At 34.2% G+C, this 13,420-nt stretch overlaps 1 protein-coding gene and 2 non-coding genes across 3 annotated transcripts; 1 reads left to right on the top strand and 2 right to left on the bottom strand.

Moving 5' to 3' along the window:
- Window positions 1-885: 885 nt before the first annotated feature.
- On the top strand, window positions 886-977 carry TRNAY-GUA (transfer RNA tyrosine (anticodon GUA)). The gene is given in 2 exon segments: window positions 886-922; window positions 942-977. It is a non-coding gene; the product is annotated as a tRNA-Tyr (tRNA).
- A 1,520-nt stretch (window positions 978-2,497) lies between these two features.
- On the bottom strand, window positions 2,498-8,224 carry LOC132293488 (UDP-glucuronic acid decarboxylase 1). The gene is made up of 7 exons (XM_059790998.1): window positions 7,280-8,224; window positions 6,832-6,979; window positions 6,638-6,717; window positions 5,349-5,432; window positions 5,146-5,220; window positions 3,106-3,198; window positions 2,498-2,975 (listed from the first exon to the last, which is right to left on the bottom strand). Exons 1-7 carry the CDS (start codon window positions 7,901-7,903, stop codon window positions 2,769-2,771), a joined length of 1,311 nt encoding a protein of 436 aa, XP_059646981.1. The 5' UTR covers window positions 7,904-8,224; the 3' UTR covers window positions 2,498-2,768.
- Window positions 8,225-11,503: 3,279 nt separating this feature from the next.
- On the bottom strand, window positions 11,504-11,577 carry TRNAR-UCG (transfer RNA arginine (anticodon UCG)). The gene has a single exon. It is a non-coding gene; the product is annotated as a tRNA-Arg (tRNA).
- Window positions 11,578-13,420: the final 1,843 nt, after the last annotated feature.

The following is a 13,420-nucleotide window of genomic DNA, read 5'->3' as shown; positions in this document are numbered from 1 at the left end:
TCTCAAGTTATTATTTTACTTAAATTGGGTTCTATTATGTATTATTCAATCCAGCCAGAGGAAGACCCGAATCCTTTCGGTGGAACAGTAGGACCCATTCCATCCAGCGGGATGCACTTCACATTGGAATATTTAGCAAATGTCTCACAACCTTTTTATAAAGTACATCTCGAACAGGACCGGAATAAGGTGTAAAGTTCACACGAGGAAATTTTCTTCCGTTGCCCCCAACTGTCATATTAAACTTTGGAAAAAATTTGTACGTCCTTTTATTCTCACTCCGCCGCCCTACAAGTACAATCTCTCTCCATCTCCTCACCACCGCCCTATTCTCTCTCCACCATCGACCATCATATATTTCTCCCCACAACCATAGCCACCACCATGGTATCCACCGCAATCTCTGAACTTCATGAATCTGAAACCCCTATATTTGCCAATCTCACGATAATTGATGATATAACCAAAACCAAACCACACGAACCAACAAATGCACTAACATTCAATTGGAGCAATGAAATTTCAAGGCCACAAAAGCACCATCACCAATTATACATACACACTGATATTTGGTGAAATCTTTTCAATTTATGCATACACAGCAAATATAGTAGCCACTGATATATGCATTAATGATTAGAACCTTGCCAGAATTAAATCCAATTTTATTCAAAATGATCTAATTCACAAACACAATGTAGAAAGAAATCTACCAATGGGAAACAAATATTCCAATGCAATGAATACTCACTATTTGTCTTGGTAATCATCCATTTGCTAAACAAAGAAAAAGAGGAATACTTTGTTCATGCAGTTGAGAACTAGAACGATATCAAGAGCGTATGTTCATAGTTTTATATCTAAAAGCGTAGAACAATTCACAAACCGACCTTAGCTCAGTTGGTAGAGCGGAGGACTGTAGTGGTGAATGCCTAACGGCAATCCTTAGGTCGCTGGTTCGAATCCGGCAGGTCGGATTTTTTTCGTTTTTGGTCCGATTTTTTCTTTCTTTCTTTTTTTTTTTTTTTTTTTAATTCCCAATGCATAAAATTGGCAGTACCATTCGCATCAAATCCCAACGGCACCGTGGCAAAATCCAGAGAGTAGGTTCAAATTACATAAATTAGTCCAATAGAGAGCTGCATTTTCTTCCGTTTCTATCAATAAGAATTATTCCTCAAAATAACTCCACCTTTATCTGCCTTATTATCACTTCCAAATTATTCAGATATTTATATTGATATTTTGTTTAATCATTATCCAGAAAATCAAAATCATAAAAATAAATAAATTAAATAAGTACAGCTTTTTGAATATTCCCTACGTCACACAATTCTTCTCAAGGAGTGTCGCTCTTACACTCTGAGCGCGCTTCCGCTCTCACGCTACGTACGCGTTTCGCTCAAATTCTCACTGTTTATGACTTACTTCTGTCGCTCTTACGCTCACGCTCCTACTCTCGAATTCGCTCTCACGCCCGCTTTATGTGACTTAATGTATTCCTATCTGTTATTGTTATTATGAATAACGGTTTGTATTTAATGAAATCTCTCAAAATTTTGTATGAGTTTGGCATCACCTGCTCAAAATATGTATATAGATGATATAAAGTTATAAACAACACCACGGTGCAATCGGAAACTCATTATCTAAACCATCTGAATATGATATAAGAAAAAGGAATATACTTTTGAATTAACATAATTTAGGTTATGTTTAGCAGCATGGAATTAGAGCTTTGGTATTGGTAGAATTGAAATTGAATCAAAATATTTTTCAATTCCACCAATTCCAAGACTCTAATTCCAATTCTAATTCCAATTATTAGACCCCAAATCCATACCGCCAAACATAACCTTGAGGAAATTCAAAACAATCTGTTGTGAAAAACACAGGCACTCGGTACAAAATCAAGGTGCCACTAGCTTTGAGAATAGGCAAGAGTTTTATCATTTTTAATAACGAGTTCTAAGGTCCAAGAGACACTTTAGTTCTCTGTAAATTAAATAAAAATAACACCCACTTGTCTCAATCCACAATCAAGAGAGAACCACATGTAAATGACCCCTTCACTCCCTTCTAGACTACACAGATTCTGGTTTTGCTACCCATCACCTACACTAAATTAAACATTTCATCCACACCTCATTGCAAGAAATCATATTGTTTTCTATTTATGTACCACTTGAATGATTAAGCATTTCATACACACCCCCTTACTTGAAATTGAACTGTTCTGAATCACTTAGGTTGATCTAGAAAACAGATTACTTTAATCTTTCCCAGAAGCAACAACATTACACAAGAATGTTAACTAAACAAGTTATATCAGATGGAAACATTGCAGAAGGCAATATAGACAGTTTTTAAAATTAGAACAGACCGTATTTTACTTTGTAGTATCAGAAACCGTTCATTCGGTACAGCCATTTCACCATATAACAAAACAGTGCCTGAAGAGGGGGGAAGGGGTGAAGACGAAATGAATTCCCTGTCAAAAGCACAAATGTAGATGTTTTATTTCATTTTCTATATATATATTTTTTTCCCGTTGGTTGCAAAAATGTGGAGAAATAACAGAAATATCTTCTTACAAATGCAGCATATTGCTGAAATTTTCCAGGTAATGTAAATAAATGAGAATGATTATAGCAGAAACTCGAGATGTGAGGGAACGATAGTACCAATTCAAGATATAGTTAAAAAAAATATTCAAGATACACAATGTGCTTTTAACTCTATACATACTGATTTGATTGTCATCCTTACTAGTGCCCTTTGCCTTCATCTTCATTTAAGATGCGATTTTGAAAATCAGTCACCATGAGAGGCAGCCCTTCTCGCAAGGATACTTTGGGCTCCCAGTTCAGCAGCTCCTTTGCTTTGCTAATATCTGGTTTCCTCATATGTGGATCATCAGCAGTGTTTTCTCTGAATTCTATTCTCGCACTAGAATCAATTGTTTCTTTAACAACCTGTATGAGGAGGAAAGAAATTGTAGGCATGCCTGAATGTAAAAATGCTGAGCAGACACAATAATTAGAAAAATCACTTAATAATGAAATAACTCTCAATCTATTAGTAATAATCTAAGGAATGACAAACCTCAGCGAGCTCCAACATGGTGAACTCCCCTGGGTTACCCAAGTTGAAAGGTCCTGCATGCTCTCCTTCCATTAATGACATCAGTCCATCAACCTGACATTGAGAAAAGTTTATGAAGCTCTCTTTAATATCATTTCTCGGTCAATCTCTTTTCAATACCAAAACTATTCTATGAAGTGTTTGAACCCTTGGAGAAACTGATGTTGGTACTTGGTAGAATTGCCAACACCACAGCTAGCCCATCCCTATAGTAAATTAATATTCTTTTCTTCTTATTCTACTTGAATTCTAATATTACATTACAGACCCACATCATTGCCAAGGTCCATCACAACAGACTAAGATTCATTTTGGTAGAGACTATCTCGCAAGCACAACACAGGATCATACTGATAGCAAATGAATGTGTACAGGATTGCAAGATTCATGGTCAACACATATCTTGAGAAGGCTATCACATGGACAAGACAACCAACCATCTAGTATTACAAAATAGAGGTCTAGAAAAAATTAGTGCAATAGATGCAGGGGTGTATTATAATCAATGGAACTCCTACAAGCTATAATGATTCTAGAGGTCTTAGTTGAGGTGATCCCTTCTCTACCTTTCTTCAGCATTGACCACTGTCACAATCTTTCGAGTTTCATGGTAATTAGGGGAAGAAGTCAGGATACTTTAATTTTCCATGTGCCAATTCAAGCAAAAGGTTAAGGCCTCAAGGGTAGTTCACATGTACAACAGTCTTTGGTAGGATAAATAACTCTTCACCACAGTATAGTAGCATAGGTTTAGTCTAACTGCAGTGTATTTTCTCGCACATTGCTGTGCACCTTTTTCACCTGTTTTCTATATATTGTCAAGTTTCTTTCCCAGCCAAGCTTGTTTGCTAGGGGCCTACAAATGTCAATTTTCTTTTCTTAATTTTTATTTTTTATTTTGTGGTGGCTAGAGGGATTTCCCCACCTTTTGGGTGAGACAAATTCCCTTTGGACACATAGCAGACCAACATCATGGGCCAATTTTAATCCAGGGAAAAGCCTTGTGAGGCAGGCCTCGGGAAGGAAATCAAACTCAAGACCTCCACTTTATAAGTGTAGTTCTTAACCGACTATTCCACCCCCTTGGGGGGTTAAGAATGAATGTTAGTTCTCGAGGACAACATTACTAAAATCATCAGAATTAACAGGATGAATTTAATGCAAAATGCCCCAAAGTAGCAAGTTATACTAAAAAAGGTTCTGGTTGTCATCTACCCATTTCTTGCATTTTTGCTAATCACTCAGTTAAAGGAAAATGGAAAATGAAGAAGGTTAGCCATTCAGCATGCTTAATAGTTTTTAAAGTTGATTATTAGGATAATAATGAGTTGATAAGATTACCCTCTTTCAAAAACTGTCATTTGGTAATCAGTGCTTTACATATGCAAAATCATTAGGATGAGCATTTTTAAACTCATGTACATGCGCAAACATTTTCAATCAACATTATAATACTCCATTAAACACATATGTGTGTGTGCGCGCGCGTGCGCATGCTTGTGTGAGTTTCTCAAGTTACTCAAAGTTTTTAATCCTTTATTTACATTGTTGCTGGGTTAGCAGAGGTTTTGAGCATGCCATGTGAATATTATATCACACTAAAAAAACAAAGCTCAAAGGAAAAGGAAGCAGACATCAAATTAATGCATTATCAACAGGCATCTAAAAAAGTTCCCCGGGAAAAACACTAGCAGGTAACGTAAAATACTTTTCTCAGAAAAGAATTTTCTGTTTTAGGTAAATTCTTTTTTATTTTTATTTTTTCGGTGTTTGACAAAGGTCTAAGTTGAGGTTGAGGTTAAGTCCATCGGGTGGGGCGTGTAATATGATTTGGCAAAAATTGATGGGTAAGTTATTTTTGCTAAGTTTTAATAATTTTTTTCTTCGTAAATATTTTATGATAACCAAACAACAAAAAATAAAAATAAAAAATTTGAAAAATATTTTACATCCAAATAAACGTTGCCGTAAGGAAAAATAACAGAAATTAACATGGCATACCAAGTCAGAGACATATTGGAAGCTTCGTGTTTGTTTTCCATCACCATATACAGTCAGTGGTTGTTTGCGAATGGCCTGCAATGCATAGCTATGACAGTAAAAATCCTTCTGAAAGAAAACTTTTCTATAACGGTCTTAAAGTAAAAAATTCAGTGCATTGTCAATTGTCAAGAGTGTAAGGAATATCAGTCAGGAGACCAAACCTGTGCAACAAAGTTGCTGACAACACGTCCATCATCTAGACACATGCGAGGACCATATGTATTGAAAATACGTGCAATGCGCACCTGAAAAGAAGAAGCACTACGATTACTCCTATTAATGCTTTATACCCCACATTTTGGGATATTTAGAAGTTGCATGAGTACCTTTCAGGAAAAAAGAATAAATCCAAGAAACACTACATTCATTATCTCATAAAATTTAGGAACTACTTCAGTACCTCAGCCTAAAATTTAACTAATTAATTATTTTATGTGCAACCATCAAAATAAAAATTCTCAAATTGTTATCAAGATATCAAAAATTAATTCCGTGCAATCAAATTCCAGGATTTTATCCCTTCTAACCTAACAACTCCAATAACACTCACATTAATATCAACAACAGCAAAAAAAATCATTAATTTGAGCAGCATATCCATCCTCATGAGTGCTGCTTTCCCCCAAATTCCAGGTTTGGTCTTTCCCACCTACTTATAAAATTACTTTATTTGCTAACAAATTGAAGAATGGTCTCTGCTTAAATAATCCAAAACCACATATAATATTTACTATGCTGAAAAAATGAAAATGTGACAACTGCTTATGGACAACAGAAACAGTATTGGCATGCCATTTCTGCAGAAGAAAGCTTGGGTGATTGATGAACATCTGCCTGCCCTCCACAATTATACTCTATTGACCATGAAAAACCAAACTCTATAAGAAGCCACAAGCCTTGGAGGACATTAAAATACAAAGTGACATGTTGTAAACTAATATAACTTTCTGTTAGCATATCTCTAGAAATAAAACATACAAATGCACAATTCAATTTGGGTACAGATGTTTTTTTTTTTTTTTCCCCAAGCATGGGGTATATATGTTATATATGGCTCTTTTTGGAAAAGTAACATGAATGAAGGGGATTTCCATAAATAATCATACTCAGTCATCATGTGGGCCATTAAAAATAAACTCTATAAATGAAAGCATATCATGTGGTTAGTGAAATTTGACTGCTATTGAGCAAAAATAACAACAAAAGAAGAATCAACTTTGATGTGCACATACTGCATGGCCAGGAATTGGATGCAGGTACAAATGCCATAACTTTATGTCCTCAAAACCTAGTAAGATATTTGATCATCTACAATTATACTCACGCTACAAGAAAAGGAAAGTTTTAGGCAGGAATGACAAATAGCATAGACACTATAAATTGTGGTAACATTGAGTCCAGCCTTCCACAACAATCCATGTATAAGCAAATATGACTGAGAATCTATTACCTCAACCCCTGCACCTCGATGATAATCCATTGTTAACGTTTCAGCCGTTCGTTTCCCTTCATCATAGCAGCTCCTCACACCTAAATGTTTAATGTAAGTACTTTGGCATTATCCATACCATGGAAAGTTTGAAACACATGGAACCAAAAGTTCGACTTCATGAAAGCAAAATAATATGGTACATAGCACCTCACCTATTGGATTAACATTTCCCCAATATGTCTCCTTTTGTGGATGCTCAAGTGGATCCCCATAAACCTCACTTGTACTAGTGAGCAAAAACCTAGCCCCAATTCTTTTTGCAAGTCCCAACATGTTGAGGGTACCCATCACATTTGTCTTGTAATCACAGTCAAGGATCTCAAACAATTCAAATTCCAGTGAGCAAAAATAAACCTACATACATATACATATATATACATAGATATAGATATATATTTATATCATTAAAACTATACAATTAACAAAGAGCTAAAACTATGTATCAGAATTCACAACCATTATAAGAGCAAAAACATGCATACATGCATACATATACACACACACACATATATATATATAAAACATAAAATTATAAAATTTAACAAAGAGCTAAAACAATGTATCAGAAGTCACAATCATTACAACAATCAACAAGGATATGATAGTCTTGACAGGATTGTACTTGTAATGAACCGGTGAAGCAGGGCAAGCCAAGTGATAGATCTGATCCACCTCCAACAATATGGGTTCAACAACATCATGCCTAATAAGCTCAAACCTGGGATTCTGAAAATGGTGCATCACATTCTCTTTCCTCCCAGTAAAGAAATTATCAATCACAATCACATCATCTCCTCTAGCAATCAACTTATCAACCAAATGACTACCCACAAATCCAGCTCCGCCAGTCACCACAATTCTCATCCGTCTCCGTGGGATCCCCACCGGCACTCTTCCGTTGACCTTGTCAGTTCCATAATCCTTGGAACTGCGAAATGGGTTCGACACAGAATCACGCTTTGTGACAGAAAACGATCTGGGTATCGACGAATGGGACTCGGAGGGGCCGAGGCGGGACAAAGTGGGTTGGAGGATGAAGAATGTGGATCCAATGAGGATACCCACAAGAATGAAGAGGAGTCTCTGTTCTTTGAAGAGGTAGTGGATGGATCTTGGTAGAGATCTGGGGTGTTTTAAGGATTTGGGTGAATACGGAGAGGTTTGGCTTGTGGGGATCTCTTCGTCTCGTCGGTGGCTTATAGTAGATTGTTTGTGCAATTTCATGGTTCTTTTGAGAATTGAATTAAATTGAATTGAATTTCAAGGGTTCACAAGAGAGAGATTAAATTCAGGTACTAAACAATAACTAACGTGAAAGATTAAATTGAATTGAGAAAGAACTGTGTTGAGAAATAATGGGAGTTCTATAACATTTTGGGTTGTGTTCTTGCGAACTGTGTGGTGCTAGCTATGTGTTGTGCGTGTAAAGGGAAGTGAAGTACATTCTGAAACTATTTCATTCCATTTCACAGAGAGAGAGAGAGAGAGAGAGAGATGGAGGGAGATGCAGGAGAGTCCGTTTCTCGCTTGCTTGTAAATGTAATTGGTACTATATAATAATTCACTATTTGGATGGAGTAAAATGGAAGTGTAGCTTTTGGAACCTCTCAAAGTCTTCAATAAATAAAAGTTCAACATTTATCATAAATATTTTAGGCACACCAAATATTCATTAGGATTGATTAAATTACCATTTGTGATTGCAAGTTGGTGTTGGAAATTTTTATATATAAATAATAAAAATTATTTTATGATCCCAAGCACCAAGTTTTTTAAAAAATAGATTATAATGTGATTATTGATATTTGATGGATTGGGTTGTTCTTTCCAATTGGATGATCAATTTGGGAATATGATTTTATACCATTGGATTGTGATTTTTCAACTTATTTGGTATGATTCAATTCTAACAATTAATATCTAAGCTTTCATGAATCAGTACAAGACTAAATTTTCTCTTTAGTTAATTGAAGTGTTCTTGATTTCTACATGAATTATTGATTAAAATCCAACAATTGGTTGCTCCCTCGCGTCCGATGTCATGTTCGAGTCTTTCAACATTCCTTTTTACCATTAATTCTTAATAATTTTGTCATTAAAAAAATAAAAATGAACAATGCTCGAGTTCAACTTTATCCAACCGGCTGATGTAGCTCAATAGATCTAAAACGAGAGAAGTTGAGGAAACCACGTATTTTGGGCTTCAACTTCGGCTACAAAAGGCGGTTCGAGAAGCTCAAAAAGAAGGAAACGGATGAGTTATACCCCCTTATTGACAGAGAAGGGGGAGAAAGACCCACGGATGACTCAGCTGACAGGGAGAAAATGAGTTAGAGAATTGAGAAGAGTAAAAGTGTCAAAAAAAACAAAAGTTAAGATTTAAAACATATGTTAAAAAGTAAAAGTTAAGCAATGCCCAATTTAATTTTAATACTTGTTGTAATTTTATTGGACTACATTAGTAAATTGGATGAAATTCATCCAACTTAAATTGGACAAAACATTATTCAAAAAATATATATCATCCTTAATTATTTATCCAAAATATTCGATGTGAATCCGAAACCAGCGAGACATTATTTGTAGGTGACGTATAGATGACATGCAACAAAACATCAAGTAATATCACCATGTGACACATTAAAATTGAGTAATTTCATATGGGAAACTTTGTGATTGTAAAACTAAGTGTGTGATGTGTGTGTGTGCGCGCGCGCGCGCGAGTGAGAGTGAGAGTGAGAGTGAGAGAGAGAGAGAGAGAGAGAGAGAGAGAGAGACTAGAGAAGATAGCATTGACTTCATCTCAAAGCGACTAATGTAATAATTAAGGACCCCTCTGAGGAAAGGGCTCTCAATAATAATTTTTAATGCAGACCCCATTATGCTAATAATTGTACCAAACTCTTACTTAAACCATACCTTTTTCTTAGTATAGGCCATTGGGCACCTATACACGTCAAAGACTTCTGCATCCAATTTCAATTTAGGTTTTTCTCCGCATTAAAAAAAAAAAAAAAAAAAAAAAGCAGTAATAAAATTCCCTAACCCAAAATATTACCTTTTCCTCTAAACTCTGGGTTCAATTACTTATTAGAGAAATTACATTTACTTTTTCTTAAAAGTTTTACTATCGACATCTCCTTTGACAATGACCACTTTTGAAGCAATGTTAGGGAGAATGACTTTTAAAGTGATTACGAGACCGATCAACATAGTCTATTATCTTGCATCACAAGATTGATTTCAGTTAAAGGAACATTATTAATAAAGAAGGTAAGTGCAATTTTTAGAACCATACATGAATTTATATACTTTTATGAAAATTTATGTTATGTTTTGAAGTATGAAACAATGCCTTAGAATTGAAATTAGAAATTAGTCTTAAAGTTTTAACTAATTTTTCTCTTATTTCAATTTTAGAGTGTTGATTTAGTGCTTTGAAAGCAACATTGAAAGATAAGATAAAAATATACTACACGTGTATATATATATATATATATATATATACACACATATATATTCATTAACTTTCAAATGAAATACAACTCACTTCAGTGGACGAGGGTGATCGATGGATCATTACCTATGTAATAGTGGTTAATTGAGGGCACTGATTATTATTAATTTGAAAGAAGTGATTGTTTTAAGATTAGTATACACGTTCTTATGGTGAGTAGCCTAAACATTTGTAGTTGTACCAAACATTGACTCTTTTTAATATACAAGATTCCCTTTCTATTGTTTTTTATTTATTTATTTTTTCGAATCTCTACCAAATGATACACAAAATAAACTAATGAAGTGGCATTATGTGTATAGTCCAATAAAAAAAAAAAAAAAAAACTCGTATATTATTGAATGATAGGATTGGGATTAACTATTACATTAGACTTGGAAGTTTATTTTAAATTTATTTGGTTGTGTATCATGGCCTTTGTATATTAAATATACCTAAGACCACACACTCCAGCCCATTATCTGATTTATTATGAATATGGGCCGTTCAATGGCCCAAATTGGGCCGAATTTGTTGTTGATTTAATTTGATCACTTTGGGCCAGCCCATATTCCAAGCATAGTAATAGCGTTCATATTACCAAGCTATCAAGCTCTTTAATTTATGCGGATCTACTTAAACCAAGTCCTAGTCCAATCTCACACTTTTATTTTTTATACGTGGATTGGGTCAAAATTAACCACTTTAATTTATGCGGACCTACTTAAACCAAGTCCTAGTCCAATCTCACACTTTTATTTTTTATACGTGGATTGGGTCAAAATTAACCACTTTCAACCCCAATTTAATTTCGGTTGCTCTTGAGATCTAACCAAGCCTGATAAAAATAGTTGGAGTCTAATTCAATAACCAAATCAATCCAAAACGTAACACTACAAAAATCATCTTAACTTTTAGAAAAAATTAAAATTTTTTGATCAAGTTGAGCTCGTCAGGTTGAACTCGTTCAATTTATATTGTTGACCCTTCAACTATCCAATTAAAACCCTAATCTTACCGAGTTGATGCTTGAATCTATCACCATAGGTAATCTAAAGTCACCAACCGATGTGTGGTAACTTCATTCCCTCATCACATATCACCATAAAGTCCTTTCGTCATCCAAGGTTTTTACTTTTTAAAAAGAATACACCCATCACCTCTCTCTCTCTCTCTCTCTCTCTCTATATATATATATATATGTATTTCATATATTTAGTAGATGATAAACATATCTGATTTGTGTTCTGAGTCTTCTGACTAGTTATTTGATATGTAAGGACTAGGGTAGGTGGGCAAGTAAAAAATAAAAAATAAAAATAAAAAATCGACCACAGTGGGAGTCGAACCCACGACCTTCTGATCCGAAGTCAGACGCGCTAATCCACTGCGCTATGCGGTCCAATTGACACTTCTTCTGTTGGTTTTATATAAATTATATGTTTAGAATGGCGACTCCAAATCATATAAATTTTCATTCATGAGGTCCTAATTTCATATTTCATTTCATAGAAACATAAATTATGGAGTGACATGTTCAACAATTTTAAATTTTAAGCTTTAGCTAAAATTTCATCAAAAAAGTTTTTTTTTTAAGGGGTAAATGTTAGGGATTAGTTGGTGCCAAGACTCGAACCCATGCGCTTCAATAGCCAACAGGAGGCATCTTACCAGATAGACTAGAAGACATTGGCAAAAAAAAAAAAAGTGTACTGTAACTTGGACAGTTTGAAAATGATGAAGGATTAATTTTAGATTTAAAATAGAGTGAAATTATCGACTTATATTTATTTCAACTTAACCTACCTCGAGTGTAACTTGTTATTATTAATAAAATTAGAATTGGCGTCTCACTTGTACAGAAATAAAGAATTGGAAGTCCTTCCACGAACTATTTCGACCAAATTCATGTATGTATTTAGTACGGTTCTATATTTAAACTATAATTTCAATTTTCAACCGAGGGAATCACCTTCTTAGCTATAGGATCTGATATGCAATAACTTGTTAAAATTACAGCCAAAAAAAATCGATTGATAAGGACCACCAGAAAATATCCATTTAAAGTCAAATCGGCAGTTTGGAGTTTTCATTCAACCACACATATATCAATCATATCACCATCCATGAATCACAAAGTTGAATTACAAGTACTTAATTTGAACTAAGTGTACGGTCACGAAGATGCTGTGTTTTTTTTCAAAGAAATGACTGCAACCTTGGCCATGGAAGATATTTTATCATATTTAAGGAGAGAGGATTAATCAGCTGCAAATCGGGGGCCACGTAAGTAATTGGGCAATTAATTTCGTTGAAGCCCTCATTAATTGCTTGATTTGCTTACACATAAATACACACACACACACACACACATATATATATATATATAGCATAAAGTATAATTCTAAGTACCAAAGTTAATTCACGTGTACAGAGTTGAAGAGTTTTTTTCAACAAAAAATGAACACAAGAATCAATAATCAAGTTGAGCAAACAAACTTTTATTTTTCAAGAGTTAGAATTGAGAGAAAATGAAACAGTTCAATTTATAATCTCTTGCATCTGTCACATCACATTCATGCCTTTTTTTTTTTTATTTATTTCAAATAATTAACACCTCATTCATACAAATTCACACTTCTTTATTTACTTATTTTTTGTTTTATTATTATTATTTATTTTATTGGGTCACCATTATAGTTTTAAGTGTCAAATGTGATCATGTAATGGTGTCATGTAATTGTAAATGTGATCACGTTCGGATTTGACTCAGACTTATTCACTAAATAAAGAGATTGAGTTTTAAATTTGAGCCTAGTAAATAATTTAATCTTAAATATTATTAGACTCGGCTCATTTAAACTAATAAACAAGGCATTCCTGATTTTCTTATTTGTTTATATAATTTTTTTTAAGTTTACAGTATCAAAATTCTCATAGGAAATATATAAAATAAGCTTTCTGTTTTTCCAACATTATTCAATAAAAATCTTTGAAAAACAAATACGTAGTATGATGATATGTGACATGTGGTAATGTGAAACGTTTATAACGTATGAATAGAATTAAGCCACTTGTTGTTTAGTCATCAAGGCCGTGTCATGCCGTTTTCAATTGCAAAATTTTTCTTCCCCCGTCATGGTCACTATGCAATAATTGAATGGAAGGTTATGCCATGCAAGGTACAGTAGGAATATGACATGGACAATTCGCACTAACAATAATATTTTAAACTTCTCTATGCA

Source organism: Cornus florida, unplaced genomic scaffold (genome assembly GCF_030987335.1).
Source record: "Cornus florida cultivar Cherokee Brave unplaced genomic scaffold, ASM3098733v1 CherokeeBrave_3.0.0_Hap2_Chr02, whole genome shotgun sequence".
NCBI lineage: Eukaryota > Viridiplantae > Streptophyta > Magnoliopsida > Cornales > Cornaceae > Cornus > Cornus florida.
This window is presented reverse-complemented; position numbering and strand designations above follow the sequence as displayed.